The sequence below is a fragment of the Danio aesculapii genome, chromosome 22 (assembly GCF_903798145.1).
Source record: "Danio aesculapii chromosome 22, fDanAes4.1, whole genome shotgun sequence".
NCBI classification, from domain to species: Eukaryota; Metazoa; Chordata; class Actinopteri; order Cypriniformes; family Danionidae; genus Danio; species Danio aesculapii.
The window spans coordinates 15,277,320-15,301,132 of record NC_079456.1 but is presented as its reverse complement, the minus strand read 5'-3'; the positions used below and the strand labels follow the sequence as shown (position 1 = coordinate 15,301,132).

At 36.3% G+C, this 23,813-nt stretch overlaps 1 protein-coding gene across 1 annotated transcript in view; it reads left to right on the top strand.

Annotated features, from left to right (window-relative positions):
- The window catches only part of lrp1ba (low density lipoprotein receptor-related protein 1Ba), a 407,482-nt gene that overhangs the window by 83,097 nt on the left and 300,572 nt on the right, over positions 1-23,813 (top strand). Inside the window, 7 exon segments of the mRNA XM_056448564.1 lie at positions 3,201-3,344; positions 6,233-6,469; positions 6,844-7,024; positions 11,159-11,378; positions 11,485-11,674; positions 18,960-19,088; positions 22,555-22,695. Coding sequence (XP_056304539.1) covers positions 3,201-3,344; positions 6,233-6,469; positions 6,844-7,024; positions 11,159-11,378; positions 11,485-11,674; positions 18,960-19,088; positions 22,555-22,695 — 1,242 coding nt within the window.

Below are 23,813 nucleotides of genomic sequence, written 5' to 3'. Positions count from 1 at the left end.
ACTAGAGGGGAAGGCTATATTTGTTTTTAGATATTGTGCAATATTACAACAATGCATGTAAGAAATACAATTTACAAACATTTTAGAAGTATGGTTTATATATGAGTGATTTGTGAATTGGGAAAGCTAAATTGTTCATAGTGTATGTGTGTGGATGAGTGTGTATGGATGTTTCCCAGTGATGGTTTGCGGCTGGAAGAGCATCCACTGCGTAAAACATATGCTGGATAAGTTGGCGGTTCATTCCTCTGTGGGGACCCCTGATTAATAAAGGGACTTAGCCAAAAAGAAAATGAATGAATGAATGTATGAGTGATTTGGATGATGAGGTTGTCATTTCAATTTCTCCTAAAGTAATTGGGAATACCATTACATGAAATGCCGCATCTGTCATCAAATGTGAGAAATATTAAAAAACTGTGTTTTTATTGAAGGCTAAATCAGGATTTCAGATTTATTTGCTTTTTTTTAAGATGCTGTAGAGTTGTATTTTAACAAATGCATTTCAGTCATTCATTTTCTTTTCAGCTTAGTCTCTTTATTAATCAGGGGTCGCTACAGTGGAATGAACCGCCAATTAATTTCATATAACCCAGAAATTAACGTTCTTCAAACAAATAAACACTTGACGTCAAATAAAAGCATATAAAGCTGATCTAAATATTATAATTAATTATGACTAATTATGAATAATTATTAACATTTTCCCCTTGAGATAATTCACTACAATGCTTATGGTGTTTTTACACACAGTATATTGCTCTCAATCATCAGATTTTCTTCAGAATATTTCACATTGGACAAGAATTGGCAACCAATGACAATATCAACTTTTTATTTTACAAAAGGAACAAAAATATTATTCATACTATTAAAAAATAACAGTTTAACAATTTTCAATTGTATAAATTTCAGCATTTTGCCACATTAAATCATTGAAGAAGCGCTGGGTTAAATTTTGTATTAGCATTTACCCATATTACAGAGTAATTAATACATTTTTCTTGCAATTTATTTTATTTGACCACAGCAAATACCATGGTTAATTTGCAGTTTTCATTGTAGTTTCCATACCATGGTTAATTTGCAGTTTTCATTGTAGTTTCCATACCATGGTTAATTTGCAGTTTTCATTGTAGTTTCCATACCATGGTTAATTTGCAGTTTTCATTGTAGTTTCCATATTATGGTTAATTTGCAGTTTCCATTGTAGTTTCCATACAAAGATGTTTGACATAAACCAAAACCCTGCACAAAATTTTGTATTAGCGTTTAGCTTAGTTTTTCAAATAGCTGATAAACCTGAGTACATAATATCACATCGTTCAACCAGAAGTTTGATCTTTGACAACCAACACATTTTACAAACATTTTGAAACATTTGAAAGGTTTTCAAGCCTATTTGTCTCAACTTACTTTTAATTTAATTGCTACTCTTTCTATTAAACATTTTCTTTAGCATATTCATGTAATATGTATTAGCTTTTAGCTGTAGCTTACTTCTATATGACTATTGAATAGGGTATATGCAGAATTATACAGAAGAACTTTACATTTTTCAGTAACCTGAGTCAAACGCTTCCGGTGAACTGTTTGCAGTTACAAAATCGGCGCATTTAAGGTCCGCTTTCTTTAAAAATTGACAATCTCCACTTCCTGATAGATATACGATATAAAGTGGGCCTCAGAATGTACCAGAAGCACTGCATTAAAATACATTTTTCCGCACTATGGCTTTAACCCCCAGGGGTCTGAGGGTGTTTTGGGGCCTTGGAGAAGTTTTGACATGCACTGATATTTGTGTTGTTTTCAGTATCTTAAAAAATATTAATGGCCAAAGTGTGATGAACAGCACAAGCTGGGCTACAATAATACCCAAGCAGAATGTTTGTATGTGTTTGTGTTTCTGAGAAAGAAATGTTTATGCGAGGTTAGTGAAAAACTAACATTTTGAAGTCACTGAAACAAGGCCATGAAACACACAGAACATTTGTTCACAAGACTTTTGAAAAATGGATCTTGTAGCCTAGTGTTTTTGCTTCAAAATGATGTGAGAATCATCTTGTTTACTTGCTCACAGAACACAATATATTGAATTAAATATTCTAAGTCACTTTTTGAGGGAAAATGGTCTATGCGAGAAGGCGTGGACTATCATTACTAATGCAGTGATTCACACCTGAGAGGACAAAGACCTGCATAATAAGCTGCATAATGAGCCATCAGACAGGCATGTGACTAAGAGGGAAGAGTTTATATATTTTTTTGTTTGCAGTTTATTTAAAATATATTTAACTATCACACAAAATAACTCGAGATACACTTGTGAGAGTCAGTACACAGTGTACAACTCTGTAAACTTACATAGAGTGAATCTACTGATAAAGTTACTTATAAATACACTTTACATATAACTTAAGGCATGCACTTATACAGTATTTACCCGTGAAACATCGTGTACAGAAGACACATTCAGGGCAAAATAACAATATAAATATGAAGAGTGTAAGATAATGAAGGGTGGAAGGTTTGTAAAAGCCCAGTGTGAGCGTTAGCTGTGGTTGAGGTTCATGAAGGAATCTCGGAGCCTGTGGAGCCATGTCAGCATCAGTCTCTCTTTTCCGCTGTTGTTTTCACAATATGAAAATTTATTGTACCACAGTATTTTCAATGGAGTTACTGCATTCGCCTGCTGATCCTGACGGGTGCTTTTCATCTCGTTTTACGCTTGAACAACTAAACGAATGCCTTAATCTATTAACTTATTATATTTTTGTTACATTACAACATTAATGCTGTAAAAGGAACCGTATAAAAGTGAAAAAAAGTCACATTAACTGTTCACCAGAAGTTCACAACCCTATTTTTCCTCACATACATATTTTTTAAGTTTATTTCAAAATTAAAGCAGATATTAGCATGATCTTTTACATGAACTAAAACACCATTCAATCATATTAAATATGGCTCAACCAAATTAAAGTGACTTTTTAAGTAGATTTTTACTACCTAGCATTTAGCATTTTGTTGTTTACCACGTAGCAGTATCTTTACCTACTGTTTTATAAAAGTCTGTTCTAAAAATAATCTTGGTAGTACAGATATGCTTATCAGGAATAAATGGAAAGATTTTCAGTATGTTGTTGAAGGGATATTTTTACAATGCTAGCTGGTTGATGCTGACCTCTCTCTTTTTCCAGTCAGGACTCATGCGTGCAGCCCTGACCCACATGGACGAAAGGGTGGATGCTCTCATATCTGTCTCCTGAGCCACAACTACAAATCACGTGTGTGCCGCTGCCGGACCGGCCACGTCCTTGCCAGCGACGGAAAGTCCTGCAAAAGTGAGGGCGCCAAAACCAATTTCTCTTTAATATCTCCTCCTTCTGTAGATCCCAGATGTCTGATTAGCATTGGGAAATGGGTCTCTTATGTAGATGTTTTTAGGGGTTTTTTTCCCAAAGGAAAGGGGGATGCTATATGAAGCCGTATATCAGATGGATGGCCCTCGTGGGTTTACCGAAATGGATATTTATGACCAAATTTATGGAGCCATGAGACACTGAAGAATGGACACGTTTCTGTGATTAATAGCACAGGTTCAGGACATTACGGCATACATGGGAAATTGATATGTTTTGTCTCTTGGCATCAGGATCATTGACTATAATAGTGTGTGTGTGTGTGTGTGGGTGTGTGTGTGTAGGCCATAAAGGAGTTTTAAAAGAGTTTTTTTTTTCTTAAACTTCAGATGGCAGGTCACATTAACAGTTAACAAAACAAAAATTACAAAATCATGTAGCACTCTGAATATTTTACCTGTAGATTTATGAAATTTAAATGTTATTTTTAGGTTTGTCCAGCCTGATCTCACAAGAAAACGTAAGTATTTTACATTTTGTCAGTTTAGTAGCGAATTCGTACGAGTTCATTCGTACAAATTGTACGATTTTAAAAAGGAGGCGTGGCACCTAACCCCACCCCTAAACCTAACCGTCATTTGGGAATGAGCAAATCGTATTAGATCGTACAAATTCGTACGAATTAGCCACTAAATCAAAAAGTTACGAATTGCCGTGAGATTGTGTTGGTTTGTCATGTAAAAAAAGGTCTGATTGTAAATTTGTTATTGAACATTTTCACTCAAGAGTATGTGAGAAATGATGAGGACGTAGAAGATCTCAATGAAGCTGTTTATTTAGCATAGGAGTCTCAATACTCTGGGTTTAGCTAAGTCCGAATGAACCCCGATAAATCTCCATTTAAACATTTATACTGTTTTAGTTTACTGCATTTATATGTTAATGGAGTTGCTCCTTGGCAGTTGACACAGCTGTTCTTTCTATATTATTGCAGTTTCAACATCCTATTGAATGAGATGGTTCTTTGTGCCCCACACCCATCCCCATTCTACAGTTGCTGTCATTTGGTCATCTCAAACAATACAGAGACATAAATCTCTATCATAATTCAGCCATTTTGAGTAATGAACATCAACACACCATTTAGAGTGGAAGTTGGGTCGAGGCAGACTAATTTCTAAACTTTAGATTTTCTTAACACTTTTAATTAGCGTAGTTGCTAATTATAATGTTCAAGCCCTTAACCCAAACTGAGGCAAAATGGCAAAATAGTAAAAAAAAGGTTTATCTTAACCTAAGCCTAATCGCTTAACTATAAAAGTTCAACTAAACAACCTTATCTAACTTTATGACCTTACCCCTATTGTCAAAATTGTAATTAAAACCAAACCCTTATAGGAATAGTTTTACTCAAAATCGTTTACTCTCTTTTATCCAAACATGTTTGAGTTTCTCTCTGCTCCTGGATAGGAAACAAGATTTTGAACAGTGTCGATACCTTATTATGACTATTAATCAATAATTCATTTGTTATTAATTAATTATTCATAAATAATTCACAGGTGATGTCATCGTCCACCGCGATGTTTTACATTAGACATCGTACGCTGCCAAATTGGGCGACATGCATGAATGTTAAAGGCTGCTGCTTTCCAACGTTCTTCAAAAAATATAAAATAATGACAACAATGAGTAAATAATGAGAGAATTTTCATTTTTGGCTAAGCTATCACCTTAACCCTATCCTAACTATGACAGTGAATTATATAAATGTACAGATTAAATATTGTTTTGTGATTTATGTGTTTTTGATGCAAGTTGTTATAAGTGTGTTGGCTTGTCACTGGATGACTTTCCATATTTTCTCGATTAATATTATTCATAATTGCAATGTGTCATTGAGCTTGATATATAGCTGTAATATATAATCCAGCTCATGTGCGTCAATAGGAAGCACGCATTTGCTATTTTACATTGCCTTTGACTGTAGCTCCATCCAGTCGAGTGCTTTGTTTTTATCTTAAGTGTTATAATGTGAAGCTGTTTTTGAACTAATTCCAGACTCGTCATTCATTCGTTATGAATGAAGTACCATTCATTTGTAAATAATTTAAATCACTAGATTGTACGAGAACAGGCATTACAACACCATTATTTAAAGTACTGTATAGTCTAGAAAGAAACATTTTTGCCTTACCTTGATGTAATATCATTGAACATCACTGATTGTGACAGAGCTTTTGATTGGAAAGCAGCGGATTGATTTGCATTTGATTTGAGGGTCAATAATGACTCTAATTTATGTTCATTGTTCACACACAAAAAAGAATAATTTAGGTTCAGAAAATGATGTCCTTTTATGAAGTTAAAAACTGCATAATTGGTTCCTTCATTGTATATTCCACTTCCTCCCTTTGTCTCTCCGGATTTCACTGTCAGACCTAATAATAATTGCAATCAACATATTGGCACCCTTACGGCCTGTAAGTAATGGATTTCGAAAACATTTTGCTTCATAAATACGTGTGCCTCTTTTTACTGCCTCCATTTTGGCCCCCGTTTATCCCTGGTTACTATCACACACACTCAGATACAATTACAAACACAATGTAACTGTTATACACCAAAAGATGATTGATTTCGATAGAATCAAATCAGTGGAACTAATTCTGGTTTTAATTAAGCTAATGTAATTAGCTTGAGCCTCTCGCTTTGGATACAGTTTTTTTGTCAAAGGCTTTAATTTGCAGAACTGAATGGAAAAATGGAGGCTAATTATGTCAATTAATTAAGCTTTGACAGTGCTGTGGTGGATGGCTTATTGCGTTCCTCAACGGCATTTGTTTACTTGCTTAATCGTTTCTTTGCAGAACCAAAGAACGAGCTGTTCCTGTTTTACGGAAAAGGACGACCTGGGGTTATTCGAGGTCTGGATATGAATATCAAGTCGGGCGATGAACATTTGATTCAAATCGAAGGACTCGTGAGTCCCCGAGCGCTGGATTTTCATGCGGAAAGTGGCTACGTATATTTTGCCGACACCACAAGCTTCCTAATCGGACGGCAGAAGATTGACGGAACTGCGCGGGAAACAATCCTTAAGGAGGGTATGTTGGTTATGAACTGTGCTTTATTCTAAGATTTTATGTAAATATGCAATTTTATTGTGGAAAAAGCTGTAAAATATCATTTAACGAACAAATTTTCACTATGTAATAAATTATCTGTGCAACCATGCGGCGTGGTGTTGTAGAATCAGACCACCTGTGCTTGAGTGCTTCTGTAGTCATTGTTTTCCAAATGGGAAGTTATTTATCATACATTTTGTGCAATTCAGTCGTCAGGGAAGCTCGCCGGTCATAACCGCATAATTTCAGTGGGAAGAATTAGAGGAGGACAGTGATTAATTGAGCCATCTTTGATGTTATCAAGCAAAAAGAACAACATTTTCTCAGTTTCATTTTGCTCTCTCTTTCTCTAGAGCTGGATAATGTCGAGGGTATGTCGGTGGACTGGATTGGTAATAACTTGTACTGGACAAATGACGGTTATAGAAAAACCATCAACGTGGCTGGGCTGGACAGGCCCTCTCAGACCAGGAGAACGCTTTTAGAAGGCAATATGTCTCATCCCAGGGCCATTGTTGTGGATCCTCTAAATGGGTAAGCCCATGATACCATTCCTGCTTACAGCAGCATTTAAAAGCTTCTTCTGCAGGGATTTCAAGCTGCTAAAGCCTTGGACGAAATCCAGCCATTTACAGTATACTGGGGGCAGGGATGTTTGCCCTTTGTGCTTAGAGATTTCATCAAGAAATTTCAACTGTGTACTTTCTCTGTTTTCATTAGCAAAAAAGCATTGTGCTGGAATAAAATCATTTTATTTTCAATTTTTGTATATGTTATGGTACTGGGGTTTTCCAAAAAGCAGGTTACGCAACATACCTGTATAAGTTTCACGAGTTCACACTTAGCTAATGATTGATTATAAAGCTTGTTTGGCATGCTGTCCCGGGAGAGAGCTCTGAGCTCATAAGATCCTCGAGCCCGGGGCTCCCTCTCGTTTGCAAGGCAAGAGGGGAGTTTGAGCTCAGGTAGATCTCGAGAACTCCCCTGCTGTAGTAGCTAATGAACAGATAGTGATTGCTCTTAAGAGATAACTACTTACTAGGAGCATGTCTATGGGGCCGATTTGGATTAGGCAATTAACTTAAGTTGCATGTTTTTGGACGGTGGGCGGAAACCGGGGAACCCGGGGGAAACCCATGTAAGCACGGGGAGAACGTGTAAACTCCACACAGAAACATCGGTTGGCTTGGTAAGGACTAGAACAAGTGACGTTCTTGCTGTGAGGCAACAGTGATAACCACTGGGCCACCATGCCACCCATCAAGTAAAGGAGGAGGAGTAGGGGTGGAAGGGGGGATTCTTCAAAACGAAGATGGCTGTTATATGGAACTGAGGGTATTTATAGTGGCTTAGGAATCGTCTGATTGGTGAATCATAAATTGAATAATGTGGGACCGGCTGCAAGCAATCATAATCATGTGATCCTTTTGAAATTAGTTTATAAATAAACTTCACTTAAGGATATGTATGCAAAAAAAGTTTTGGTTCCAAAAACCAAGGTACGTATGTAATTTGTCATAGCATCTTACAGTTTGCTCTGAACATAATCTGCTCTGGAGGTTTGGCTAACAGACTCTGAGATAACTAAGCCCAGGAGTACCTACCTCGATTAAGCAGGTTCAGGGTTAATCAAGATATAGTAGACGGTAAGTAGAACTTGCTTTCTGGAATACACCCCTGGTTATTACAGCAGTGTTTACATACATTGAACCTGTGATATAGATTATGCAATGGTATTACTATTGTACAAATGGGGCATGGATCATAGTGTATTACTATGCTTTAGGGATTTTTGATGATACATGTCAAGGATAAAAAGTTTATAGATACTTTGAATAATTCATTGATGTTACCATGGTGCTTATATTACTATGATGTGTTAAGTATTACCATGGTATGTTTAAAACATCCTTATTCGATGACATTGCTCAGATGGAAAGGCTTAAATGGAATATGGAGACTCCATGACTTCAAATCGCTGCCTTGGCAGAACGGTGAAGCCTGACATAAGAGGTTTAAAAGTTTAAAGGCAGGTTCCAGTTTCTGCTTATATTTTAGTGACTTTTTCCATGTGTGAACACTTGACATGTTTATCCCCGTAATGGGTTTCTGGCTTTTGGTTGTCTGTTTTTTAATAGCTTTAGTATGTTGGAATTTTGAGTCATTTAGTTGCAAATATGACATGAAGTCTTTGGAGTAATTACCAGTAATCAGTTTTAATCTGCAATTAATCTGTGATTGTGTTACTGGAAATTGGTTTAAAATTTCAAACAGTCCAAGATCTTTTTTGAACTTCGGATCACCGCTTAAGCCTCCGCAGCCGGTATGCTGAATATTCAGTACCTATCCCAGCTTAATCTCTCCCCTTTTAAATCCCATTCCGCTCTCTAGAAACTGTCCTTTACCGCGTCTGTCCTTCCGTATCCCATGTACGCATGTCATTTCCTGTCTGTGCTAACATGATAAGATGGAGGATTAGCGGTTATGACTCTAGGTCCTGATCGCATTTGCTCTCCATCTCCATCACTCGGCCGATTTGCCTGTTCACAGCAGGTGCTGTCACTCATAGTCCTGCCTTATGAATTATTCAACAGGTCACTGAATATGAGCAGGGAGAGTCAATTCCCTCTGTCATGTTATGTTAGGCTGTGTTCAAACGCGCAAGGCTGTGTCACAGTGTTAAATTTGAGATGTGGGAAGTTTGAACTAGGAAAAATAAGACGTTTGAGAGAGTTGCTGAACAAAGTTTTGACTCCCGAAGTTTGAGGAATTATTAATAACATCCAATTGTAAGAGCATGGTTAAGTGAGGACATTGTCCTCAATTCCTTTAAAGAATCATTTTATGGTGACCTTTCTTTGACAAAACGTAGCTTAATATGGAAGCTGTGTTTCCGAACAGGGTACATAGTGTGGGCCACTTTATAACCAAATTCTGTTCCAAAACACAACTTCTATTTAAAACTGGGTTTAAGATAATTCAACTTAAAATCCATTTAAAGGTATGTAAGCAGGTAACCTTAACTTTTGGTTCCAAATACAGAGGTAAGGCAGCATGGTGGCGCAGTGGGTAGCACAATCACCTCACAGCAAGAAGGTCACTGGTTTGAGCCTCGGCTGGGTCAGTTGGCATTTCTGTGTGCATGTTCTCCCCGTGTTTGCGTGGGTTTCCTCTGGGTGCTCTAGTTTCCCCCACCGTCCAAAGACATGCACTAAAGGTGAATCGGGTAGGCTAAATTGTCCGTAGTGTATGCGTGTGAATGAGTGTTTATGGATGTTTTCCAGTGATGGGTTGCAGATGGAAGGGCATCCGCTGCATAAAACATATGCTGGATAAGTTGACGGTTCATTCCGCTGTGGCGACCACAGATTAAAAAAGGGACTAAGCCGAAAATAAAATGAAAGAAAGAATGAATGAATGAAGTTGCCATAGCAACTTATGCTCTGAACATAACCTGCTATTAAACAATGTTATGAAATTGTTTTTTTCTACTTATATGTATTTTAAGTGGGACCAGCCAAAGTGGGACAACAAATGTGGAAGCCATTACAACCAACCATTATACAGTATACTGTATATTCTTGTTTGGCATACAGTCTCTTTGGTGTTCTATTGATATCATGTTTTGTTTTCGTTACCAAACTCTGAACAACTGAATTTACCCCCAAGGCCACTTTGGTAACCAACAAAACTTGAGTAAGCAGGTTTAGGGTTAATCAACCCAGAGTTCAAGGTTAATGTGTAAGCAAGCTAAACTAGCTTTCTGGAATACCCCTGGACAAAGTTCCAAAAAACAATTTGTCAACATTGAGCTTGTAAAAACCAGCTGATTTGGGTTTGGCGGTGCAAGATGGATGATTGGCTAGAAAGCAGTGTTCCAAAACACATCTGTTCAACAGGCAACAGTAAAGACTTATTCTTCTGAGAACTACTCAGAAGTGTTTGGTTGTTGTTTGTTGCATTCAGTTCCAAAATTTCTTAAATTGTTTCCACCATGGATATTAATTGGACTCACCACTGGGTTTCTTAACTACCTTGAGAGCCATGATGAACCGTTTTTACCAGAAACAACAGGGAAGTTGGCAAGTTTTGCAGGCCTTTCCCGCAACAATTATGGGAAAATTTGGAAAGGTTTTTTTTTACCATTTATTACAAGAGGTGGCAACTCTGGCACTCAGTAGTCACTTTAGCTCCATCCCCAATCAAACACACCTGAAAAAATGAACTAAATCTTCAGGATTAAGCTGCAGTCACACTAGAGTTTGAGCATGCAAAATTCTTTCGTACGGCGCTGCGAAAAGGGACAGGATTAAACAAGATGATTAGACATTTAACAAAGTAAGCGATTGGTCCATGTTTAAAATTTCTTTCCAGAGATCATGTTTTGATCCTCGATTGGATTCACGCAGTCAAGTAATGTAAAACTTACCGCATGAGCTTGCGTTTCCTGTCTGATGCATTCGCGTGCGTATAAATGGAATGCAGAGAAATGTGCAGTGTGACCGCAGCTTCACTTGAAAAAACAAGTTTATTTGAATAGAACTGGAGTTGAACTCTGCAGGACAGTAAATCTCCATAGGCAGCTGTGAGTGTGAACAACACCAGACCAATGTTAATCCACATTTTTGAGCAGCTATGGTAGTCTAAAAATCTCCACTGGTTCTTTAGGTGGATGTATTGGACGGACTGGGAGGAGGATGAGTTGATTGACAGCAGAGGACGTATAGAAAAAGCTTGGATGGATGGATCTCACCGTCAGATCTTCGTCACATCCAACATGCTGTGGCCCAATGGCCTCACCCTTGACCACTCGTCTAACGTCATGTACTGGTGCGACGCCTACTATGACCACATCGAGAAAATCTACCTCAACGGCAGCCACAGAACGGTTAGTAAATGAGTGAGTCGGTTCTTCACTTCTCTGCCATCTCCATTCCTCCATGTATTCATCTCAATGTTTCCCTGTGACTCAAAAAAAGTCTGCTTTTTCACAGGTGGTCTACAGCGGGAAAGAGTTGAACCATCCATTTGGGATTGCGCACTACCAAAACTACATATTCTGGACCGATTACATGAACGCCTCGATATTCCGTCTGGATTTGTTATCCGATGATGTTTCACTACTGCGGGCAGAAAGACCACCTCTCTTTGGGATTCAGGTGTATGACCCTCAGAGCCAGAAAGGTAACTATGAATATGTATGTTGTAGATTTGAAGCTGTATTGAAGTCTTGCCAAAGACTGTAATGATATAAACGACTTTGACTTGTAATGTGCCTTCGGAGTTGGAAAGGGGTGGTCTGTTTCTTAATATATATCACTTCCCATCACTTCCCCCTAGCTTTGCCTAGAGGCCAAACAATGGGCTGCTGCAAGCTTGGTACACTGTACAATATATGGAAATGCAATTTATCACACAGCATGCATTCACCTTTTAAAGAGCTGAACATACTAGAAGCTAATGCCACACCAAGTCGCAGAATTTGAATAAATGCTTTGCAATGGATATTCCCAGAGAAGGATACTTAATGGTAATTTTAACCTTAAGACTTCATGATCCAAGCAATTTTTGGGGCCTGGATCAAAGAAGCCTAACTTCTCTGATATTTCAAAGGCTAATTTGAAGGCATTTGCAGGAAATGTATATGATTTGTCATTACAAGGCCCTGAATCCCGATGTCTTCTTTAGGCTCTGGTGACTAACCGTTGTTCTAGAGAAATTTGCAGGGATTTTTCTGCATCTATACTTGGCAGTATTCTCTATCACTCTGCTGTGATATTTGAAATAATATGGGGCAATTTGCAAAGAGAAAATTGTGCCTGCTGGTGGCAGCTTTTATTGTACACATTCGGTTTCCCCGAAATATGTCGTATTTTGTTCTTGTTGGTGTAAAATGGCATTGATCAACACACCTCTTAGTTGTGAGTGTCAGTGGAGCTAGTAAGGTGACTGAGGGTGATGATGAATGTTCGTTTTGTCTTCGACTTTTGCTCAAGGTTAATCGTTGTGACGGCTCCCGTAGAGATACTCATATGTTGCCTCTGGTAGAGATACTAAATGTCATTCTTAATGACAACCAGTCAATGGCAAGCCAGAAGTGACCCAGCAATCTCAGGTACTGTACAAATGTGAACATAAATCTGAACTGTAACCTAGGCTAGCATAGTTCTCGACTTCAACAAAAAAAGCCAGCTGCTGTCAGATTTAAAGTATTAATTCACTTCCAGAATTAAAGTATCCTGATCATTTTCTTGCCAATCCTTTGTCATTCAATACTAGTTACTTACTTTTTTACAGTTATTTGCCAGTCATTTCTGCGTCCAGATGTCCCATTTTGTCTCCAGCGACTAGCTGATTTTCAAAAGAAATAAGTAGTTTTTTTGGCATCTGTACTCTGTACCCTGTTTACTCAACTAAAAGCAGAAATTCTTTCTTGCGTTTTGGGCATTCATGTACACAAGTCATTCTCATTCAATACTAGTTACTTACTTATTTCTTCAAAAAAATTGAAATAAAATTGGGAAAACAAAACATTCAGATTTTATCTCCATATTGTGGATTTCTATAATATTGCTCAGTCCATTTTTAGTGCAACCTCAAAGTACTCCAATTTATCAGAACTGAGGAAGAAAATGTGATACCCCAAACTGACTTAAAGAATTAGCGGTGATAAACACCAACTGTTTTGTCACCTCACATCGATTATGTATGGTCCCGTCTGTACTAAAAAGCTGTTTGTGAATACACCAAATGAACAAAAACCGACTGACACAAAAACATAGGTGGTGAAATCTTTATTGTCATTCCACAAAGAGAAACTGTAACTAGTGCTGCACACATACAAACTGTAAACAAAAATACAATTTTTTGCTCATCCCTGATGTATTCGCTCATACAAATATCAAAGTCCATTTAAGGCAAGTCTTTTCACTCGGAGGCCATTTTTTAAAAATGTTTCTCGGGCAGTATGCTCAGGCATTCTGTCTGAATGGGAAAACATCAAATTCTTCAAAACTGCTTGCCAAGCTTATGATTACATTACATATTTGGAATCACCAATAAAATTAAACACCAACCATCTCATAAGTTTAATTTCTAAACGTTTGAATCAGGTAGCCCAAGCTAATGCGCATGTACACTTAAAGGAACAAGATCACGACACCAACCTCACTTTTGGCCATTCTACACATCTCATTCCTTTGAATACAGTCAGATTGCGCTGGTCTTCTGAAGTAATTCACAACTTGGTCTTGATGACGAGGCTCCACCATAAATAACATCGACTCTTTGTTTACAAATTTGTGCAGCATTTGAGTAGTTGCAGTCATGTATTGTGCATTTGACAGAACGGACTGTACCTCGCATTTGTTTCATAGAGATTACAAAACAAAAAAAGTTTGTTTTCAAGTATAGTTGGTTCATTTAAAAATTCAGATTAAGCTTTATTTGGATATATTCCTCATGTCTGTGAAGCAAGTATTTATTGAGATTCCAGTGTGTTAGTTTCGCTACTTCAATTTTTGTTCTCGCACTCTGATTTGTAGCTGAACAGCCAATCAGAGCACTCCCAAAAGGCAGATGGCAATTCTACATGCTGATTTGGGCAAATGTTTTAACCACAAAAACGCTTGCATACCAGAGCTAGTGCCAGCATCTTTAAAATCCAAAACAACTGCCTGATGCTTTTTAAAAATGTTTTATTTATTTATTTTTTTTAAGCTTGGAGGACAAATAATGCAGTGATTTATTTTTTGCATAGGTTTTTCAAGTCAATTCTGTTTTAGTTGTATTGAATATGCTTTGCTTTAAGCACAAAGTGAGCGTGGATATATAAAACATAGCCTAAATTTCTCGTTTACCTGACTGTAGTAACTGCTGGGACAGTTTATAACCATTTGAAGCTGCATTGAAACTGCAATTTGTAAGTTTAAACTATGAACGTCATAGAATCCTGGATTGTTTTCTCCAAAAAAGCTTTAGACTGAAGAAAGAACACAATTAACACACTGCATGACAAATGGATGAGTAAACAATCTATTTTATTTACGATTAACCATGCACAAATAAGCCTTAATAAAGGCTTCCAAGTTGGATAACGAAGGCATTCCAGACATTTCCAAAGTGGTCAATGGATGTAATTCATATTCTGCTCATAACAGGCAGCTTGAAACTCGTGTTTTCGCTACTGATGTTGTCCAGATGTTGTGTACAGCATTGCGGCACCTGTTATTAAATCTATTGGCAGCCGTAAGCACCTGCCAATGTTCAACATAGGGGGTCTGCAACTCTGTGGGAGACGTCGCTGCCCACTGAAGCACTCAACATTGGATAGTGAATACACAAACTAAGCTAACGCATCCAAGTGGAACTCAGCTGTGCTGAATGTATAATTACCTGGCAGAGCATTTAGCATTTACAGGAAATTACAGGGCTTTGTTTATGAAATCCCACAGATCCAAACTTTACTGAACGCATCCGACACAATGTGTAGCATTTTTGGAAATAACTCACTTTTTTTCAGAAGAAGCCTCTGAATATATAATGCATGTTACAAGCATAATAGAAAAACAAGAGCTCTGTTCAGCAGTTGCCGTCATGTTATGCTACATTAGCTTGCTATGGCTCATTTTTGTGCATGACTTGACAATTGAAAATGAGTTGGGTATCATTTGCTCAGAACTGTTTTTTCTTATACTATGAAATGGTCAGTGGTTTCAGTTTAAAATCCTGCATTCACATAATGTTTATTGTTGCCTTGAGGAAAGGATATAGAGGGCTGATCAGTTACATTGTTTTTAAATGCATGCTGGAGGCATTTGCAGGACATTTGTATTATTTGTCAGTCGTTTCTGTGTCCAGATGTCCCGTTTTGTCTCTAGCGACTAGCTCTTTTTCAAAAGCAATGAGTTGTTTTTTTGGCATCTGTAGCCTGTACCCTGTTTACTCAACTAAAAGCAGAAATCCTTTCAGGCAGTTACCATTCATATACACAAGCAACAGTGTTTTATAAAAAGTAAGCTACAAAAATGCGAAATGGTGAATGACTGAATGAGTTATTGGTAATCAAAACAACAGTGTTGGACTGCAGTACCATTCTTGCACAGGTGTTTAGTGTTTATTTTACAAAGTAACATCACCACCGGCACTGACATCACCCTGGCTTGCAATAATGTAGCATTTTAGATCATTTTTATGAATCTGTTTGTGAACGGGTTGTTTTTGACAGCGTTAGCCTTCTAACGTGAAGCAAATCTGTTTAAAGTTTGCAATTAGGTGCGATTATTTGAAGTTGATATAGTGGCTGACTCAAAGGCCCAATCCTGATTCTACCCCTTAGCACTTTCCCTTACCCCTACCCCCATTTTGCGTGTGCACGCCAAGGGGTAGTGGTATCCCAATTCTCTTTAGCTTGAAGGCGTAGGGTTAAAGGGATGGGGTGAATAGCCCTTCGACTATATGGGGCGTCTGCAAACTTGGATCCGGGCAGTTTTACGGCCCAGGCAGTTTTACGACCCACAGTTTTACACCCCTGTTTTTCCTAATGCGTCCAGTAGGGGGGATGAAAGATACATGGCCAAATAATACATAATAATACAAGTCAACGCTCCCAGATTATTAAATGTCCTGTTTATAAATCTATATTTTTGATAAGATTACACTAGATGTAAACGCTAAGTTGATGTATCAGAAAGTGAGTTATATACTCACTATAGAATATGCACAACTGATACACTCACCAAATCATTTCAGATATGCAAATTAATTTAGATTCATTTAATTAGAAAAAATGAAAACAAAAATAATTGGATAGTGTAATGGTTAACTGTAGCCTAGTTATACATTTTCGTATAGAGATATGCATTTTGTTGCATTGTTTATATATATTATTCTGAAAATATCAAAATTATAACCAAACAATACAGTGTAATATGGATTATTGATATGTTTTGATGAGAATGCAGTAGTATTGACTACCAGACAGCTGCAGAACATTTAGACAAACAATCCAATGCTTTCTAAAATTTTAAGGACCATTTAGCTACCTGACAAACAAAAACCCAGACAACATTAGATTTTTTTTACATTTATTTATTGACAACAATATCACTAGAGATTGCCAGTTTTCTTTAAATGAAACTGAATCCTTGCATCAAATTCTTCACGCTTACTGAGAAATAAATAAATAAAGTTATGTATAAATAAGCACAAATCTTTTCCTCACTTAAGAGTTTCTGATGTGCTTCTAATCTAAATATCCAAAAATTCTTAATCCTCAGAAACAGTAAGGAATGGAAAATGATAAGCAAAAAAAACAAACATTTAATGCCATTTTATATATTATCTGGACCTATACAAAACACATCAAAATATATTTTTAAATATTTGATTTCCGATTTTAAAATACTATGAGTTGTATCTCCCAGAATACATTGACAGTTTAGGGTATGACAAAAGGACCAAGTCAATATTATTTATTTTTTGTTATTAGCAGCTACAAGTTGTGATTCTGACTTCCTCATATTTAACATATTTAATTACTTTCTTTCTAACAAATTGTTACAATAAAAAACCTGAAACATTCATTCATTTTCTTTTCGGCTTAGTCCCTTTATTAATCTGGGGTAGCCACAGCGGAATGAACCGCCAACTTATCTAGCATATGTTTTATGCAGCGGATGCCCTTCCAGCTGCAACCCATCTCTGGGAAATATCCATACACACTCATTCACACTAATACACTACGGTAAAATTTGCCTACCCAATTCACCTATACCGCATGTCTTTGGACTGTGGTCCAACTGACTCAGTCGGGGCTCGAACCAGCGACCTTAATGTGACAGAAATGTTTTACAGAAATGATTAGTTGTTCTATATCTTAGTCAGTTTATGTTTCTAGAAGTGCATAAAAATGTGTTAATAAAGCGTATGTACAAATAATTTGTGTATATGGTAAGTTGTGCTTTATGGTTTTCTGGCAGCTAAAAGCAAATGCGCTGTGTTCAATTAATGTGATCCATTTTAATCTCCATTAATCTCTTCAGTAGAGACATGTCCCATAGAGTCCAATTGATAACTCTTCAATTGATCCGCTGGGGAGTCTATGCCAGATAACCTGTATTACTGATTTAAATGGAGCAAAGATCAATGTTTTATTGAACGAGGATTTAAATATGTCATTTAATGTCCTTTCTGGATGCCGCGCTCCATAGGGACTGAAATTTGCATTAGAAATGTTGAGTGCTTGAACGTGCAGCTAGTTGAAACTCATTTAGTTTGGTGCTCAAACTTTTTGTTTGTAAATGCCACAAAGTAAAATAAAATATAAAAATAAAGTAAAATATGTGTTGAAAATTGTCCCACCTGCAGTTTATGGCAGTTTTTGACTGTTTTGACCTGTATAAATATCTTTTTTGTTTACAGTTTTATTAGTTGTTTTAAAATAATAATAGAAATTACCAACAATATTGTTTTAATATTGATAAATGTGTTAGTTTCAAGCCAAACTGTGTGTATATAGTTTATTTATTTATTTATTTTGGAAGTTTTAAATTAAATGAACAATTTATGTTTAACTCAAAATGTTATTTACAATTTTTTAATTGTGAAATTTCCAAGAAATTGAAAAATGTTCCTGCAGAAATTACTGATGTATTGATTAATTGATTGATTGATTGACTGCATCTGTAGCACAACTAACTGTATTGTAAAGCAGCTACATTCTGGCAACAATAACCATAATAGGGTATATGCCAAGCTAGTGTTGTTCCCATACTGATAAACGTCCGGTGACTGTTTATTGTGAGTTTTTTCCATTTTATATGATTCCTTTTACAGCATTGATGTTGTAATGATATTAAAACACAAGCAGTTAAATAGACTTTGGCATTCATTCAGTTGCTCTAGCGTAAAACAGGACAAAAAGCTGTTTACTCGCACGCGCCTGTCAGAATCGGCAGGTTAGCGCAGAAGCTCGATTGAATATACTGGGGTAAAATAAATGCTCATATTATAAAGCCATGGTGGGGAAAAATGTAATTTAATGCAGTGCTTCTTGTACAATCTGAGAGCCACTTTATTTCGTGTATCACTCAGCCAGTGGAGATTGCTGATTTTTAAAGAAAGCCGACCTTAAACACGCCGAGTTTGCAATTGCAAACATTTCAACAGAAGCGCTTAACCCAGGTTACTGGCAAATTAAAAGACCTATTAGCATGCTTCGGCATATACCCTATTAAGGTTTCATTCATTATTATATTAACGTCATGGCCTTTGTACTGTAATATTTTCCCCCCCTGAACAAAACATGCAGTAGTCTGAAAGCATAAAGTTCAAACTGCACTTTTATAGAAGCTTTCAAAGTAGCTTCTCTGAATATATTAAAGTATAGTTTATTTGATATCTTCACTCACCCATAATGACTCCAAGTTGCATACAAAAATGACATTTGACTTTATTTGCCTTCCCTCAGGTAATAACCAGTGTTCAGTGAATCACGGCGGCTGCAGTCCATCAGCTTTATGCCTCACAACGCCTGCAGGACGGGTTTGCGCATGCGCAGATGGACAACATCAGGAGAAGGATAACATTACCTGTTCATGTAAGTTTACTTTTGACTTTAGGTTATTAAAAGGGCCTTTAAATACGCAGCTTTGTTTGATGTGTGATGCAATTTTTCACTAAGGCTATGTTTACACAACAATAATGTAGCCAAAATAAAAAACAGTTTGTCTTTTGGTTAAAAAAAAATCAGTTTAAAACAATCCGCATTTATGCATGCGCCAATAATGGTCTATTAAGTATACCAGGCCAGTATTTAACATTGTCACTATTGTTAGTAAACAGTAACTGTAGTAACAATGTGCCATTGCTAACATTGGCCCATAAGCGCTTGTATGTATAACTTGCCATGTATAGCCTATATGGTGAACTCTGCTGTTGATTGTTTTGTGAAGTAAATCCACACTTTGCTGATGAAATGTTAGGAAACACTTGAGCACATTATTCTGTGTTTGTTTGCACTTGCTTTAATTTACACTCTACGAAATGTTGGGTTATTTAAACCCAAATTGTGTAAAATATGGACTAACCCTAAAGCTGCCTTTTCACTGCAAACAACAAATGACAAGCGACAGACTGGAAGTCATTAATATCCGATGGACAGTAGTCCCGGAGTTGCTTGGATTTCCGATCATCTCAGTATGTGGAAAATTCGGATCCGATTTGAGCTGCGGATACGTTGACATTTGACTTCAAATTACAAGAGAGCATTTGATTGGTAACAAAATATAATGAGAAACTGAGGTGACATAAAAAGGTTGCTCCGATTTGGCAGAATTGATCAATGCTTAATATGATTTTTAATTCAATCTAGGTTTTGTTTTTGGAAAACATTCATAACTTGATTTTGCTTTCAGAGGGACTTTGACCAGGAGCAATAGTACTAAATTGTACAATATGAATAGCATAGTATTTCTGGCCACTGAAAACCTGTTTACATCCTTTCTGATAGAGGTGATGTAATGTTAATTTGTAACAAACAAATAAAATCATATTTCAGTCTTGTCAACATTGTGATAGCAGAATATGCAGATTTTGTGTTGATACCCACAAGCTGGTCAGTGGTGGCGGTGATTGTGGGAATTATGACATAGATCAGATCAGACATGTTTATGTTTAGCTGAATATGTCCATTGATTTCCCATTCCAGTTGGGATGTAAATGTCTCTGCTCAAGCTGAGGCTTGGCTGCCGCTCTCTGTGTTTGTGTGCGTCTTAAATTAGTTGCAAACTCATGTGGATTTAATTTACTTTATAAATGATTTCCTGTTTTGCAAAATTTTTATTGTGTGTGCCATAATAAGTTTAATATGGATTTTGTGTTTGTCAAGTTTAATGGTAATTCAGAACGGATGGAATAGCTTATTTTTAATGGATGAGCCTAAATTTTATTTGAATAGACCTGTGAATTTCAGTAGTCTATCTATCTATCTGTCTGCCTGCCTATCTATCTATCTATCCATCTATCCATCCATCCATCCATCCATCCATCCATCCATCCATCCATCCATCCATCCATCCATCCATCCATCCATCCATCCATCCATCCATCCATCCATCCATCCATCCATCCATCCATCCATCCATCCATCCATCCATCCATCCATCCATCCATCCATCCATCCATCCATCTATCTATCTATCTCTTTCTTTCAATCAATGTTCTATCCATCCATCCATCCATCCATCCATCCATCCATCCATCCATCCATCCATCCCTTTCAATCATTGATCTATCTATCTATCTATCTATCTATCTATCTATCTATCTATCTATCTATCTATCTATCTATCTATCTATCTATCTATCTATCTATCCATCTATCCATCTATCCATCCATCTATCCATCTATCCATCTATCCATCTATCCATCTATCCATCTATCCATCTATCCATCTATCCATCTATCCATCTATCCATCCATCCATCCATCCATCCATCCATCCATCCATCCATCCATCCATCCATCCATCCATCCATCTATCTGAGAATTTAACAATAAACCTAATTCAAATAAAAAAGAATGTACTAAAGTAACTAATAACTGATAGTAATTAAATATTAATATATAATTAAAATAATTTTATTCAAAAATAGAAGAAAAGAATCGAAGAAAAGAATCGAAAAAAATCACTCTTTTACCAATAGTCAAAGACATTTGCACCCTTATTTTGTATAAAAAAAATACAACATCAACAATACTATTACTATTGCGGCTACTACTAGTTGTAATAAAAATAATATAGAATATATTACATACAGATGTAGCTAATGAGATTACGTGTGTGAATTACAGTGGTGTTGTACGTTACTGCACATTTTTTTGAATCCACTGTAGCTTTAGCGCTTCATGTTTTGGTAGGAATGTTTTGTTCACCACTAGTCAAGAACATCCATTCCATTTTCCATGCATGATTTCCCACTCCGCAAATTCACTCTTTTTGACTTCTCCGTCATTATTTGATTCACCTTTGCAGGAAGGGGTTTTGATGTTGTAACAAACGATTTGATTACTTTCTAGCAATGGTTAATTTCATTTTTAAATTTTACCACCTTATATAAAACATAAACACTTGCTTGATGTCATAGAACACCTTTTTAATAGTAGTTTTTCCTAATCTGTTTGTAAAAAAAGAAAAAAAAAGCTCTGTTTGCACAATTTTATTAATATTTGTATCAAAATACTTTATAAATAATCTTTATTTTAAAATAATTAAATTATAATATACTCTGTTGTTAATTGTTTTTAGAAAATATCTAAAATCTTTTTTTTTAGATAGGCCTTTGTAAAATTAGTTCAAAATGGCTTAAATCAGTTTAATTAATTTATATTATACTGTATAATCCTAAATCGTTATAGCTTTTGTTTGTTTCATATTGGTTTAGTTAATGTTTATATTATATCTGATATTTGCATATCTTTAAATAATGTCAATATAGCTTAGGTTATTTTATCTAATTTAATCTATTTTATTTATGTCTTTCTGTTGTATTCATATGTGAATACAAATATGTATTCATTATCTCCAAAATCAGGAAAGAAAGAAACCCAGCCGCTCAAGCTGAATCGAGCGCTCTTTTGCCCGGTCTGTCACACACAAATACATGCATCTAAACACGCATGTTTCGTGCTCAAACACACCTTTCAAATGTGACAAAAAACATTGACAACTGAGAAAAGGTCAATGGAAAGTGGTTGTTCCTTGCGCCACCTAGTGGCTATTGCGTAAAGCACAAAAATGTTTTTTCTTTAATAAAAAGGCGGCCTTTGCAGCTACAGTACTACGTGTGACTGCACGTGACAAATTGCAACACTGCGTGTGAAGAAACGCGCGTTCTCAGTAGCCACATCTGTACAGTTTACATTTGAACTGGAATTTTGTAAACGCTAACCACTTTACAACCTTATTTCAATCTAGAAATAAAACTTGTTTTAATAGTCTTGAGAGACTATTGTGTGTGCATGTATGTTTTCTTCTCAATGATCTTGCTCCTGTGCTTTACAGCCCCATCAGAGGTCACTAAGATGAAACGCTGCGGCCCAGCAGAATTCCAATGCCAGAACCAGCGCTGCGTTCAGCTCTCGTGGAAGTGTGATGGGGACGATGACTGTTCAGACGGCAGTGATGAAGATCCACTCCTCTGCTGTAGGTCTTTTTTTTCTTTTTTGTAATCTAAACACAAACAGAAGGCTGAGGGTACTCACTACTAGATATTGTGTCATACATAATGAACACTGGAAAAGTAATTCCTAAAATTGGCTAGTGAGGAAGTAATTTACATTTTAATTGTTAGAAATTAATTGTAGAGAGGATACTTTTGACATTTTGATGTTGGAATGACAGCTAGATCTCAAAGTAGGTTGATTAGCACAACCTTCTAGCATGTTTTTAGCATTTTTACCATGGTTAACTTGTGTACCATGTTGCTCGGATTTTTATACTACTTTTAGGATGTTGTTAGCATATGTCGCAAGCGTGTTCACTACATAGTTGGTATATTAATAGCATGTTGCTGACACAAATTAGCAATTTAAATGTTTGAATCCATTAATTAGCCTGCTGCTTGAATGTTTCTTGTATATACTGCAGTTAGCATTTTGTTAATGCTAAACTGTTGTAATGGCCTTATGGATGTTACATAACTTTATTAATTTTATATTTACTTCAAGTTCTTGATAAAATCTTGCAAAACATTGACAATTATATTTGTTTTTTAAGTAGTGTAGTTTATTGAACCTTTGGTCCCACTTTATTAAGCGACTTTCACTACTATTTACTTTACATTTAAGTATTTTTTTTGGTACAACTCACTTATTACAGATAAAAATATCATAATATTTTGTAATTAGGTTTATAATTACTTTGTTGACCCATCCCTAACACCTTATGCCACCCTTAAATCTACCCATACCACCAAACCTGTTCCTAACAATAACCATATACTGCCTCAATAGCACTATTGTGTTGAGCAGTGCAATATGAACACAAAACTGTAAGTACATTGTACTTATTTTTAATAAGTACCTAATAGATTAATCCATTTAATATAAAGTGGCAGCAAACCTTTAATCCCACATATAAATGTGAACAAAACTGATGGTAGAAGGCGAAATATGCATTGATGATTAAGAGACTTGGCATATGCACATACAGTAATACAGTATGTTCATATGCCAATCAGAATATATCCCGAACCTTTCACTCTCTCATCTGCTTTAAAAGGAATTAAAATTATTGATTGACAGGCTGTTTGTTTATCCTCA